General features: G+C 49.2%; 1 protein-coding gene and 1 pseudogene across 3 annotated transcripts; one reads left to right on the forward strand and one right to left on the reverse strand.

The window, feature by feature from the left end:
* Window positions 1-1,495: 1,495 nt before the first annotated feature.
* Window positions 1,496-5,883, forward strand: LOC141583748 (small ribosomal subunit protein eS12-like; annotated as a pseudogene).
* SIGMAR1 (sigma non-opioid intracellular receptor 1) lies at window positions 4,890-7,665 on the reverse strand. 3 transcript variants are annotated; one of them, XM_074394999.1, is made up of 4 exons: window positions 7,376-7,661; window positions 7,096-7,249; window positions 6,826-6,918; window positions 4,890-6,014 (listed from the first exon to the last, which is right to left on the reverse strand). In XM_074394999.1, the coding sequence occupies exons 2-4, from the start codon at window positions 7,145-7,147 to the stop codon at window positions 5,788-5,790; spliced, it is 372 nt and encodes a 123-aa protein (XP_074251100.1). In that variant the 5' UTR covers window positions 7,148-7,249; window positions 7,376-7,661; the 3' UTR covers window positions 4,890-5,787. The 3 variants fall into 3 exon arrangements, with proteins under 3 accessions (XP_074251100.1, XP_003943878.1, XP_074251102.1); XM_003943829.4 differs by having other exon boundaries at window positions 7,049-7,249; window positions 7,376-7,660; XM_074395001.1 differs by lacking the exon at window positions 4,890-6,014 and having other exon boundaries at window positions 7,376-7,665.
* Window positions 7,666-14,329: the final 6,664 nt, after the last annotated feature.

Below are 14,329 nucleotides of genomic sequence, written 5' to 3' on the forward strand. Positions count from 1 at the left end.
ATCCCATGGTGGGTGCCTCCTCCCTGCTCTCCCTGCCTCCAGCTGCCACCCCTTCTGCACCCTTCTGTGCCCAGCTTTTACTGCAGCACTAAGTCCTGGTTCTCTACGGCCCATTCCTGGCCGTGCTGAGGCTCAGCCCCATTCATATCTTCAGCTCCCCCAGTGCCCTCCACCTCAGATTTCAGACCTCTGGGCCCATCAGAACCCTCAGCCCCCAGAAGCTCCAGTGATCTAATCACCATCAGTACTGATGCCCCCTCTCCTATAGCTTTGTTTGGTGTGAGTATCCTGGGGCAAAGCCAAGCCTCCGCCTCTGTCACCCTTCTCTGATGCTGGGAGGGGAGAATCTGAATGCGCCAGGCAGACAGACATGCCCTGAAAGTCTAGTGGAAGTCTGGAGAGCAGAGGATAGTGATCCCAGAACCCCTGCACCCTGCTTGCTCCTTTTCTCCCCACCACAGCTTCTCCTGGCTGCTCAGAGGTGCCTGGACAAAGGTAGGTGGTGAGAGTGTCTTCCTGGAACGGTAGGAAGTGGCTTGGGGAAATTCCAATTCTGAGTGTTTGGAGAACACTTTGTAGGGTTTGGGTTGAGGGGCAACGGGCTGGGCAGTCACTCCCCAGTCTCCCAGATCAATCAAGCAAAGTTAATCCACTTTTGGGGTCTGGGCCAGGAGGGCTACAACTGGGAAGGGCTGAGGGGAAGGAATACTGCTGACTGGGACCTGGTTTATCTCTCTTCATCTGTGAGAAGGAAAGGCTGCCTCTCACACTCACAGTCCGGTCCTATACCTCACAGAGACAGAAACAGACCTAGACCTTCAGAGACCCATGTTTAATTCATCCAACACATTTATTATCTATTTTTTTGCCAAGCACTGGTGGACACAGGAGCCAATAAAACAAACTCCCTATTATAATGGTATAATTCTAAGTGGGGGCAATATACAGTGTGTCCGATGGTGATAAGCACCATGGAGAAAAATGTAGCTGGGTTGGGAGGAACAGAAAGGGAAGTATTAGTTACCTATTGCTGTTTAACAAATCACTCCATAATTTAGCAGCTTAAAACAACAAACAGGCAGGGCGCGGTGGCTCAAGCTTGTAATCCCCGCACTTTGGGAGGCCGAGGCGAGTGGATCACGAGGTCAAGAGATCGAGACCATCCTGGTCAACATGGTGAAACCCCGTCTCTACTAAAAATACAAAAAATCAGCTGGGCATGGTGGCACATGCCTGTAATCCCAGCTACTCAGGAGGCTGAGGCAGGAGAATTGCCTGAACCTAGGAGGCGGAGGTTGCGGTGAGCCGAGATTGTGCCATTGCACTCCAGCCTGGGTAACAAGAGCGAAACTCTGTCTCAAAACAAACAAACAAACAAACAAACATTTATTTTCTCAAAATTCTGTAGGTCTGGATGGTTCTGACTCATTTTCTCTTATGGTGTTGTGGTGAAAAGGTTGGCCAGGGCTGCAGTCATCTGAAGGCTTGACTGGGACTGGAGGATCTACTTCCAAGATGGCTCACTTGCATGGCTATTGGCAGGGGGCCTGTTTCCCTGCAATGTTGGCCTCTCTATAGGATTGCTTGTCTGTCCTCCCAACATGGCAGTTGGTTTCCCCAAGAATGACCCAAGAAAGAGAGACTCTTTAGGTAGCAATACTTTTTATGGCCTAGTCCTAGAAGTCACACATTATTATTTCTGCCACGTTATTTGTTAAAGTACGTAAGTCTAGCCCACTGAAAGGGGAGGGGGAGGAATTTAGGCTTTACCTCTTGAAGGACAGAGCATCAAAAAATTTTTGATGGCATTTAAAATTACCAAGCAAGAGATACTATTCTATAAGTGTCAAAGAACTCGGTGAGCAGGAATTGAAGGAGGGGAGAAAGACAGCTATGGCTACATGGGTACCTAGGGAACAGCACTGCAGTCAGAATAGCAGGTGCAAATACCCCGGGGTAGAAGTTTGCTTGATGTGTTGGAAGAAAAGCAAGGAGGCCACTAGGTTGGAATGGGGCACTGAAGGGGTGAGTGGTTGGAATGTCTGATCAGAGGAAATGGACCTTGGAGTAGGCCCTTGTAAGGAGTGAAAGGATAGAATGAGATGGAAAGTCATTGGATATGTCTCAGCAGAGAGTGAAAGCCTGACTGGCTGCTGTGTGGCGAACCCTCCACACAAGATGCATACATGAGGATCAGTTAAGTGGCCGTTGGTGTCCCCCCCTCGACAGTGGAGGTGAGAAGACATGGTTAGAGTCTGGATATATTCTGCAGATAAAAATAGTATTTGATGATGGATTGGATGTGGGATGTGAGAGAATGAGAAGTGTCCAAAATGTCTCTGGACAGCTGGATAAATGGAGATGCCCTTAATTCACACAGTAAAGGCTATGGGGTGCTGGTGGTGTGGGGTTGGGAGAATTCGGTTTGCTTTGGATATCTCAAGTCTGAGCTCCTTATTAGACAACCAAGTGGAGATGTTGAGTAGAGACGAAGGCAGTAAGATTTCCAACTGTGGTGCTCAGAGAAGAAATTTAGGCTGAAACAAAAATTTAGAAGTCAAGATACATAAATGGTAAAGTTACAGAATCACCTGGGAAGGGGTGTAAGTAGAGAACAGGTTTGAGGGCTAAGTCCAAGGAAGTCAGAGAATGAGAAGATAAGAATCCAGCAGCTGGGCGCAGTGGCTCATGCCTGTAATCCCAGCAGTTTGGAAGGCCAAGGTGGGCAGACCACTTGAGGTCAAGTTTGGCCAACATGGTGAAACTGTCTCTACAAAAAAAAAAAAAAAAAGAAAAGAAAAGAAAAAGGGAATAATCCAGTAAAGCAGTAAAGGAGGCAGTAGTTAAGGAAGAGTAGTGTCCCAGAAGTCAAGAGTGCCTTCAGAGTGACTACCTGTGTAAAATGAAAGTTGAGAACTAAGGTGGAGGCTTGGATGTGTTCAAGATTCGGCTTCACCTATAACCCATAAACCACCGCGATGGCTGAGGAAGGCATTGCTGCTGGAAGTGTAATGGACGTTAATATTGCTTTACAAGAGGTGCTGAAGACTGCCCTCATCCACGATGGCCTAGTATGTGGAATACGCGAAGCTGCCAAAGCCTTAAACAAACGCCAAGCCCCTCTTTGTGCGCTTGCATCCAACTGTGATGAGCCTATGTATGTCAAGTTGGTGGAGGCCCTTTGTGCTGAATACCAAATCAACTTAATTAAGGCTGATGACAAGAAACTCGGGGAATGGGTTGGCCTCTGTAAAACTGAGAGAGGGGAAGCCCCATAAAATGGTTGGTTACAGTTATGTAGTAGTTAAGGACTATGACAAGGAGTCTCAGGCCAAGGATGTCATAGAAGAGTACTTCAATTGCAAGAAATGAAGAAATCAATCTTCGGTGCGTGCACACACACACACACACACACACAAAGTTGAGAACTATGACATGACCAATGGATTTAGTAGCAGAGATTGGGAGGGTCCTGGGAACTAGTCCTTTGTGGAAGTTTGCGGGGAATGATAGGGCAAGCTGGATCCCTGACAGATGTGGGCTGTGACCCTACAGGCAGAGGTGGGTTACAGAGTGGAAGGAATACCCCAAGGAGGCATGGCTTTGCAATCTGGGGTCAATGGAGAGGTGCCAGCCAGGGCCAACCATGCCTGACACGGTGGTAGGGTGAAGAGTCGGTGGTAGTGAGGGTGAAGAATCAGGGGTAGTGGCAGTGAAGGGTTGGGTTCAGGATGGCCAACTTACCTTGACTCCACAGTCACAAATTGACTTTCGATGTTGTTTCCAAATGCAGTTATACATATAGTCTTTTGGATTTGTGTTTATAGAATGTTAAAATATGTGACTTTTATGACCATGTTTCTTCCATTTTTAATATACCAAGAATCCTGAGAAGCAGGGGTGATCTATGCCTTATGCTCAGAACAGGGCCAGGACGAGGGTAAGGCACAGTTGGTGTGTAGGGTGCAGAAGTTAAGAAGGCAAGAGCAGAGTCTTTGGGAGTGAGTGCAGTTTAGGTGCCTCTCTTGCCTTACCCTAGTCCTGGCCGTACCTACCTCACATACTGCCAGGTATTGTGTCTTTCACTCTGAGAGCCCCTACATTAGTGGTGGGTCCTGCAGAAGGCAGACCACAGACTGGAGGAACTCCTATATTTGGTGGGGGCAGACACTACTCTGGGAGTCCAGAAATAGCCAACTGGGAACTAGGCCTCTTTTAGCTAAAAAGTGGGTGCACACTGCCACCCCATGGCTATCCAGGGGAGAATTCTTAGGACTGTTCCCAGAACTGCACTGGCAGAGGTAAGGCCAAGACATACTCCAGGTCATCCTGTCCTGAATTTCTCAAATTGTGGCATTCACAACTGTTAGAGGGGATCCTATTGAAAATGCTAATCTCTGGCAATGGAGCTCAGTAGTCTGAGCTACTGACTCAAAGAGTGTCCTAGGTGATTCTAAGGCACACTCAAATATATAGTCCCTACTAGTCAAAAGCCACTCTTGTCAGGCACAGTGGCTTGTTCCTGTTATCCCAGCTACTCCTGATGCTGAGGGAGGATCACTTGAGGCCAGGAGTTGGAGACTAGCTGGGACAATATAGCAAGACCCTGTCTCTAAACAAAATTTAAAAAGCTAACCAGGTGGCATTTGCCTATAGTCCCAGCTACTCGTAAGGCTAAGTCAGGAAGATTGCTTGGGACCAGGAGTTCAAGGCAGCAGTGAGCTATGATCACATCACTGTGCCACTGCACTTCAGCCTGGGAAACAGAGGAGACCCCATCTCTAAAAAAAAAGCAGCTACCATGAATCATACAGCAAGGGAGATATCTTCTGGAGGTCCCCAGGAATCAGAGGCTTTTTCTGGCTGCTCAGACACAGTAAAAGATGAAATAGATCAACAAATCTTTATTAACAGAAACAGACAGATGGATAGAGAATGCAGCAGGGGCTGTCTGAAAACTGTGATATACATGTGTGTATATGTGTGCATGTGTGTGTTTGTGTGTGTAAAAGGCCTTCTCCAGGCCAGGAAGGTCCCCTTGGAATTAGGCCCACCTGTCTAGATCCTCTCCTCAGTGGTGGGTCCTGGGCTGAAACCAGTTTCCCCATCACACCTCCAAAGAAGCCGTGGGGGTCTTTCTGGGATGGAAGACTCTGACTTCAAGCATTCTTCACCTAACTCTGGTTCCCCAGCTGACTTCGTTGCTGAGGGGGTTGGGGACAAGCCACAGGGGCACTTGCATAGCAGGGGAGTAGAATGGGGATAAGGCATATGGTGAGGACAGGGGAGAAGGGGAAGGGCATCACAGCTGCGGGTGAAGGGGGCCTCCAAAGGGCAGCTCCTCTTCCCCCTCAAATTGCTGCTGGATTGAGGAGTCAGAGTGAGACAGTATAATACCCTCCCCCAACCTTAACTCCAGAACCCGTTTGGTGGGGAGAGGGTAGGAAGCTGTGGAGCTCTGGAAAGGCCTGAGTTAGTGAGTCAAGCTTGTGATGTGTGTTTGAACACAACTGGCTCCCTTGGTATACCGGGGGCTCCCTCTCTGGATGAGTGTGAGTGCATGGTCCTACTGTACGCACAGGTCTCAGTGTCTGTATGTGTCTTATTTGTTCCCATGGGTCTCTGGTTTTGGATACATAAGCATGGATATCCCTGCTCATACAGCAGGAACTCAGGATCTGCATGGTTTGAGTATGTCCCTGTCTGTAAACATGGACTCCAGCAAGTGGATATATGCGGGCCTGCCAGCTCCTGTCCATCCACAGGTCTTCCTTCAGGCCTGGCTGGTCAAGGGTCCTGGCCGAAGAGGTAGGTGGTAAGCTCAAGCCGGAGGCCCCGGGCATAGGCGCGAAGAGTATAGAAGAGGGTGAGGAAGTCCTGGGTGCTGAAGACAGTGTCAGCCAGAGCGAAGGCCAGGGTGGATGGGATGACACCCCGGCCGTACTCCACCATCCATGTGTTTGGCCCCCACTCCACAGCCGTGGCTTCACCAGGCCCATGCACTACTGTCTCTCCTGGGGGACAGGGAGCACCGGAGTGAGGAGCCTAGCTCTGCCCTGCCCTTTCATGGCTGCTGCTTCCCTGGCCCATGGGCTATCTAGGGGTGAGGAATGGAGAGGGAGCTTCAGAAAAACAAAAAGCCCTCCCTCACTGGGCTGGCCCAGACAGCCACTCCTACATGTTCTGTGACATCACCTGGCCCATGTCCTCTCCTGGGGGAAGCCATGGAGGGCTACCTTGCCTGGCCATGGACCCACTGTACGAAAGTCTGCACTCCCAAGCCTCACTCAAATCAAGCAGAAATTTAGCCAAACCTAGGGGTGTAGCTAGGGAAGGGGTAGTTCCAGGACTTGTGTGGCTTTATCTGAAAAGTGTAGCTGTTCAACCACCATGCCTGCAATGCATACACCCAACCTCAAACATACTGGGAAGTCTAGTGCTCTACTTCTTAATTGTTTCACTATTAAAAAACAGAAAAGATAACTGTCTGTCCTGTCTTTGGGGTATTGAGAGCATTTCTGATTAGCCACTGTCTACCCAACAGTTGCTGGAATATTGGCTGGGTAAAATTGTGCCTGGGCAGACAAAAATCAGACATGATTAGCAGGAAGTTATGTTTTGTTTCCTTTTGACAGAGTAATGCACGAGTCCCTCAGCTATGCCCGGGCCAATAACCTGTGGCTTATGGGACGGTGGGAGGGTGGAGGAAGGGAACCATGAGGAGGGCCCCCCCCAACACACTCCTCTTCCATGCCATGTTCCCCGCAATTGTCGGCACCCCCTGCGTGAAGGGACCCACTTCTCTGACAGAGCCTTCTTACCCACCTGGGTAGAAAACCTCACTTTTGGTGGTGCCCTCTCTCCACTGGTGGAAGGTGCCAGAGATGATGGTATCCGAGATCTCAGCCCAGTAGCGCCCTGAGTGACAATCACATGGACACTCTCAGAGTATTCGCGCCATCGCAACGGCCCAGCCAAACATCAGAAAGGAGGGCATGGGCCCCTTTAAAACCCCAGCCTCCCAGTCCAGCCCGCCGCTAGCACTGACCCGAGTGGCCGCGGGAGCCCAGGGCGGTGCCGAAGAGCAGCACATACTCGGACAGCGAGGCGTGCAGAAGGCACATGGCGCCCATCCAGCCACCAGCATTCACGAACACCCACTGCAGCTCCTCGTCGGGCAGCACGTGGCCTGGGTGCAGCCGCCGCAGCTCCACGATCAACCGAGAGAAGGCTAGCTCGTGATCCAGCCCTGGTGGAGGGAGAGGGGCGGTGGAGTCAGGGCCGGCACCGGTCCTCGGCCCAGGAATGGCACCTTCGGAACCCTGGGCTCGGCTCCCGGAACGGCCGCTCCCCTCCCCGCTCTCTGCCCGCTCACCAGCGTATTGCCGCGCCAGCTGCGCGATCTCTTCGCGCTGGAAGACGAAGCTCTGCCTACCCAGCCAAAGCCAGACGACCTGGATCAGCACCGCTGCGACAGCCAGGAGCAGCGCGTCCCGTGCCCACCGCCGGCCCACGGTCCACAGCATCCCGGCGGGCGGCCTGGCACGGCGCAGTGAAGGAGGGAGCCGAGGCCTGAGGCTTTGCGCTCACCGTCTCAGAGCCCGCCGGCTGCCCACGACGCGCTCCCCCGCCACCGCCGTGGTACGGCTCGCCCTAACCAATCGGAGCGGCCTGGGCACCTCGGCACCACCCGCTTCGGTCGAACCATTTCCTCGGGGGGAGCGCGGAGGAGAGGGGCGGCACCGCGCACAGGCGACGAGGGGGCGGAGCCAAGTCGCCCAGCTGCCGGAGGCAGGGTCTTCAGGCCTGATCTGACCTAACGCCACTCTATGTGTGGATAGAGATGGGAGTAGTGAGACCCAGAATGGACTAGCCCACACGAGCTCACTGGCTGGTGAAGCAGACTAGCCCGAAAGCTGAGCCTTCTGGCACTCACGATGGTTAAGACTCGCCATAACCAGCGCTTAAGCGGAGAGGAGGTAGTTCAAGCTGGGAGCCCTAGGGTGGGCATTCCAGAGGCGGTGACACTTGAGCTGTGTCTTTAAGAGCGCGGAGAAGGGGCATGCCAGCCCACAGGGACCGGCCCCTAGAGCAAAGGCCCCCGAGGAGAGACAGCGTGGGGTCTTCAGGGCCCTACAATTCCTTCTCTGTTCTGCAGCACAAAATGTGAGAGGAGGCCTTGTAAACCAGCTGTGGGTTATCAGCAGGGGAGGAAAGGGATTAGATTTTGTCACCGAGTGGCACAGGACTACCGCGTGGAGGAGAGCAAGATGAGTCAGGAGACCATGACTATGGTCCAAGTAAGAGAGAAGGTCTGTCAGTGGAGATGGAAGAAAGAAATGAGCTTAACAAATCCAAATGGACTTGGCAGGGCTTGATCTCTTCTTCCTGGAATACTCTTCCCCCTTTATCCTATCCCCACTTTTCCCTTATTTGGCTAACGTCCTTTGCATATCTAGCTGGCAATTGAGTGTTCAGGTCTGGAAGCCCAGATCCAGTTTGGAGATAGAGCTGGGAGTTGTCATTCATTCAGGCAACAGATATTTTGTCAGCACTTGTATGTGCCAAGTTCTGTGGTGACCATTAGGGATATGGCTGGAAACAATGTCCCACTCCCCAGCTTAGAGATCTCACTAGAGAGTCTACAGAATACCTCTAAGAAAGGATAAAATCTCACAGGGAGTGAGAATAGAGTAAGATAAGGCTTAAGACAGAGCCTGGGAGAGCACCAACAGCAAAGGGTAGGCAGAGGAAGAAGAAAGCTAACAGGAAAAGAAACAAAAGAGAAAAGAGGCATTATAGTGCGGTGATTAAGAAATAAACTCTGAAGCTGGACTGCCTGAGTTCAAAGCCTGGCTCCTACCTACTAGTTGTCTGATCTTGGGCAGGTTACTTAAAATTTCTGTGATGTGGTTTTCTTACCTGTAAAATGAAATGAACAAAAGTACCTACCTTATAATATAAATCTTCATTGTGATGAGATTAAATAGTTTAATATTTATAAAGCAGTGCCTCATATGGTGAGCATTTTTCTGTGATGGTTATATATATATGAAACATAAAGGAACTGGAAGAGAGTAGCCTCATACATTTTGACCTTAAAGAAAAAAACTATGTGTGTACCTATGCAACAATCTTGCATGTTTTTCACATGTACCCCAAAACCTAAAATGCAATTTAAAAAATTTAAAGAAAAAATTTTAAAAAAAGAAAAAAACTGAGGCTGGGTGTGGTGGCTCACGCCTGTAATCCCAACACTTTGGGAGGCTGAGTGGGGCAGATCACTTGAGTCCAGGAATTTGAGACCAGCCTGGGCAACATGGTGAAACGCTGTTTCTACAAAAAATACAAAAATTAGGAGTGGGAGTGCACACCTGTAGTCCCAGCTACTCAGGAGGCTGAAGTGGGAGGATCGCTTGAGCCTGGGAAGTGGAGGTTGCAGTGAGCCAAAATTGTGCCACTGCCCTCTAGTATGGGCAACAGAGCTAGACCCTGCCTCAAAAAAAAAAAAAAAAAAAAAAAAGGCCCAGCACCATGGCACATGCCTGTAATTCCTAAGCTCAGGAGTTTGAGACTACCCTGGGCAGCATGGTAAAATCTTGTCTCTACTAAAATACAAAAAATCAGCCAGGCATGGTAGCAGGCTCCTGTAGTCCCAGCTACTCAGGAGGCTGAGGCAGGAGAATCGCTGGAACCCAGAAGGTGGAGATTGCAGTTAGCCAAGTTCGTACCATCCAGCCTGGGCAACAGAGGGAGACCCTGGCAGAAAGGAAAGGAAAGGAAAAGGAAAGGGAGGGGAGGGCTGAGGCAAAATTAGCATAGAAAGGAAAGGAAAGGAAGAAAGAAAGAAAAGAAAGAGCTGAGGCAAATTAACATAGAGAGTTTATTTGGGCCAAGGTAGAGAACAACTCCTCAGGACACATTTCCAAGTTGCCTTGGGGAATGTTGATGAAAGCAAGTTTTTATTTTTTATTTTCTTAGAGATGGATTCTTACTCTATTGCCCAGGCTGGAGTGCAGTGGTGCGATCTTGGCTCACTGTAACCCCCACCTCCCAGGTTCAAGCTATCCTCTCGCCTCAGCCTTCTAAGTAGTTGGGACCACAGTGTGCACCACCATGCCCGGCTAATTTTTGTATTTTGAGTAGAGACAAGGTTTTGCTATATTGGCCAGGCTGGTCTCGATGTGGGTGGGGGAAGTTGAGATATGACTTCTGTTACATGCTGTCACACTTTAAAAAAAAAAAATTTTTTTTTTTGAGATAGGGTCTTCCTCTTGTTGCCCAGGCTGGAGTGCAATGGCACAATCTCAGCTCACTGCAACCGCCACCTCCTGGGTTCAAGTGATTGTCCTGTCTTAGCCTCCTGGGTAGCTGGGAATACAGGTGCATGCCATAGCATGGGTTATTTTTGTAATTTTAGCAGAGACAGTGTTTCACCATGTTGGCCAGGCTTGGGTTTCACCGTGTTGGTCTTGAACTCCTGACCTCGTGATCCACCTGCCTTGGCCTCCCAAAGTGCTGGGATTACAGGTGTGAGCCACCACACCCGGCCAACACACTTCTTTTTGTTTTTGTTTTTTTGAGATGGAGTCTCGCACTGTCCCCCAAGCTGGAGTGCAGTGGCAGGATCCTGGCTCACTGCAACCTCTGCCTTCAGGGTTCAAGCAATTCTCCTGCCTCAGCCTCCCAAGTAGCTGGGGTTACCAGTGCCCACCACCATGCACAGCTAATTTTTTGTAATTTTTTTAGAGATGGGGTTTCGCCATGTTGGCCAGGCTGGTCTCAAACTCCTGACCTCGTGATTCACCCGCCTCAGCCTCCCAAAGTGCTGGGATTACAGGCATGAGCCACTGCGCCTGGCCCATGCTGTCACATTTTAATGCCTCTCTGGGCCTGATAATTAAAAGGGGCTGGCATTTCTCAGTTAAAGTTTCTTTTCTCTCTCAAGAGTGATGGAATGAAGGGTTAATACAGTTAAATATAATTGTGAGATTCAATAAGATGATGGGAAATGGTCATTAGACTTCTCAGTAGAAGCACATGGGAGAGACAATGCTATGCATTCACAAATCAATTTCCTTTTGTTCTTGAGCAGCTAGATTATATTCTATAGTCTACTTTGGGTTATGTGATTGCATTCTGGCCAAGGAAATATAGATAGAAATGATGTATGACACTTCCAGGCCTGGCTCCTAAAATCTCCTCTGAAATTCTTCTTTTTTCCTTCTTGTTAGGAGACAGGATCTTGCTGTCACTCCCAGAGAGGTATCAAATTCTTAGGCTCAAGTGAGCTCCCACCTCGGCTTCCCAAGTACCTGGGAGACTACAGGAACATGCTAGCATGCCCAGCTTGAAATTCTTTACGTTTTCTTTCTTCCCTTATCTATTACTGTAGTTATAGAATATTCTGAGACCCTAGGAAATGGCATAGCCACTAGATGGATGGCACCTGGATCCCTGAATGCTGCTTGAAACAGATCTCCCTGTTACCCCTAGAATCAACTGTAGTGCTAAGCCATTGGGTTTTGGGGGTTGTTTGTTACATCAACTAAGATTACTTACCCTGATAACATAGGGCAAAAGATGTGTTACAATATACTGTGCGGTCAAGTGTAGAGGCCAGGAAGATGGCCCATGTTTTTAAGAAACTTTGTGGGCTGGGCACGGTGGCTCACACCTGTAATCCCAGCACTTTGGGAGGCAGAGGCAGGTGAATCACCTGAGGTCAGGAGTTCGAGACCAGCCTGGCAAACATGGTGAAACCCTGTCTCTACTACAAATACAAAAATTAGATGGGTGTGGTGGTGCATGCCTGTAATCCCAGCTACTGGGGAGGCTAAGGCAGGAGAATCACTTGAACCTGGGAAGCAGAGGTTGCAGCGAGATTGCACCACTGCACTCCAGCCTGGATGACAGAGCGAGAATCCATCTCAAAAAAATAAACAGAAGAAAAGAAATTTGGCAGAGAAATTAAGGATGAAGAAGAAGGGATTATATAGAAGAGAATGCAGGATTGATGTTTTTGCATTGGTTCAGGCTTCTGTGGCATTCTGACCTGACAATTCACTAACAACCCTGAGTAGCAGGGATTAGCCCCTAAATTTGGTCTCTGATCCCTATTCCAGGAACAGCTTTCTGGGATCATCAGGGCCTACAGCTCCCCTATCTGGTCTTTCAGAAAGATTTTCCAGGGCTTTCCAGGCATGGTGGCTACACCTGTAATCCCAGCACTTTGGGAGGCAGAGATGGGCAGATTACCTGAGGTCAGAAGTTCAAGACCAGCCTGGCCAACATGGTGAAACCCCATCTCTACAAAAATACAAAAATTAGTCAGGTATGATGGCAGGTGCTTGTAATCCCAGCTGCTTGGGAGGCTGAGGCAGGGGAATTGCTTGAACTGGAGGTGGAGATTGCAGTGAGCTGAGATCATGCTACTGCACTCTAGCCTGGGCAACAGAGCAGGACTCCATCTCAAAAAAAAAAAAAGCGTTTCCAGCTTACACTGTTTAAAATAAAAAAAAATAATAATAAAAGGAGTGTCCAGGGTAGGGGACTAAGGGGTTAGCGATCACAGCCATCTTTCCCCCAGATGTAATAGCAGAGATCAGTGTCAGAGGCATCTGAACCAGAGCAACTCCATCTTAAATAGGGGCTAGGTAAAATGAGGCAGAGACCTACTGGGTTGCATTCCCAGACAGTTAAGACATTGTAAGTCACAGGATGAGATAGGAGGTCGACACAAGATACAGGTCATAAAGACTTTGCTGATAAACTTGCAGTAAAGAAGCCAGTCAAAACCAAGAAGGGCACAGAAGTGACCTCTTGTCATCCACACTGCTACACTCCCACCATCACCATGACAGTTTACAAATGCCATGGCAATGTCAGGAAGTTGTCCTATATGGTCTAAAAAGGGGAGGCACGAATAATCCACCTCTTGTTTAGCATACCATCAAGAAATAACTGGGCAGGTGGGGTGGCTCACACCTGTAATCCCAGCACTTTGAGAAGCCAAGGCAGGTGGATCATCTGAGGTCAGGAGTTCAAGACCAGCCTGGTCAACATGGTGAAACCCCGTCTCTACTAAAAATACAAAACTTAGCTGGGCGTGGCAGGCACCTGTAATCCCAGCTACTTGGGAGGCTGAGGAAGGAGAATCACTTGAACCTGGGAGGCAGAGGTTCCAGTGAGCCAAGACCAAGCCACTGCACTCCGGCCTGGGCAACAGACTGAAATTCTGTCTCCAAAAACAAACAAACAAACAAACAAACAAACAAACAAAAACATAAAAATGGGAAACCAAGGCTGGGTGCGGTGGCTCATGCTTGTAATCCCAGCACTTTGAGAGGCTGAAGCAGGCAGATTACAAGGTCGGGAGTTCAAGACCAGCCTGACCAACATGAAACATTGTCTCTACTAAAAATACAAAAATTAGCCAGGTCTGGTGGCGCGTACCTGTAATACCAGCTACTCAGGAGGCTGAAGCAGAAGAATCGCTTGAACCTGGGAGGTGGAGGTTACAATGAGTCAAGATTGTGCCACTGGACTCCAGCCTGGGCAACAGAAATCTAAAAAAAAAAAAAAAAAAAAATGGCAATTAGCAGCCCTCAGGGGTGCTCTGTCTATGGAGTAGCCATTCTTTTATTCCTTCACTTTCCTAATAAACTTACTTTCACTTCACGCTATGGACTCACCTTGAATTCTTTCTTGCATGAGATCCAAGAACCCTCTCTTGGGATCTGGATCGGGACCCCTTTCCTGTAACAACGCCTCTGGGATCTGGAAGGGAGGGAGCTGGGTGGGCCCCATCTTAGTCATTCTCTTCTTCCTCCAAAAAGTGACCTTGGGGAGTCACAGAAAGAGAAGAGTTATGGAGATGTTCTTGAAGAGATGTTCCTGATGGTGGTCAGGATTTAGTTGCAATGATTCAGAGGTGGGACTGAGGCACTGGTGTTCTTGGGAAAATGGAGCTGTCCACAAACTCTAGTCACTCAAATACAACTGAGAAGATAGAAAAGCAGATCTCCTGTTTCTGTCTCACCTTTTTGGATACTATGAACAGCCAGTGGGACAGGTAAAACCCCTATTTTTCAGTCCCCAGCTTCCTGCCTCCTAACTCAAAAGGTAGCCTCTTCCAATTCCAGTCTGAGGACCCTAGGGCAGAGATCAAGTAAATGACCCATGACCTAGTTTTTGCAGCTCAATTGCAAAACACCTGGCTTGGCTTGGCCTGGATTGGGGGAAGGGACCTCCCTGCTATAGCTCAGCTTCTAACTCACACTAGGTTTCTGTTTTGCATTCCACTGAAGTCTCAGAGGCATCTCACAGC

Source organism: Saimiri boliviensis, chromosome 2, assembly GCF_048565385.1.
Source record: "Saimiri boliviensis isolate mSaiBol1 chromosome 2, mSaiBol1.pri, whole genome shotgun sequence".
NCBI classification, from domain to species: domain Eukaryota; kingdom Metazoa; phylum Chordata; class Mammalia; order Primates; family Cebidae; genus Saimiri; species Saimiri boliviensis.

Bases quoted from the DNA above. Each gene is read 5' to 3' on its own strand.
- SIGMAR1 (XM_003943829.4), bottom strand. From the start codon at position 7,526: ATGCTGTGGACCGTGGGCCGGCGGTGGGCACGGGACGCGCTGCTCCTG. The intron at 7,250-7,375 runs GTGAGCGGGCAG...TCCCTCCACCAG, and splicing joins GCTGGCGCGGCAATACGCTG to GGCTGGATCACGAGCTAGCC. The intron at 6,919-7,048 runs GTCAGTGCTAGC...ATTGTCACTCAG, and splicing joins GGGCTCCCGCGGCCACTCGG to GGCGCTACTGGGCTGAGATC.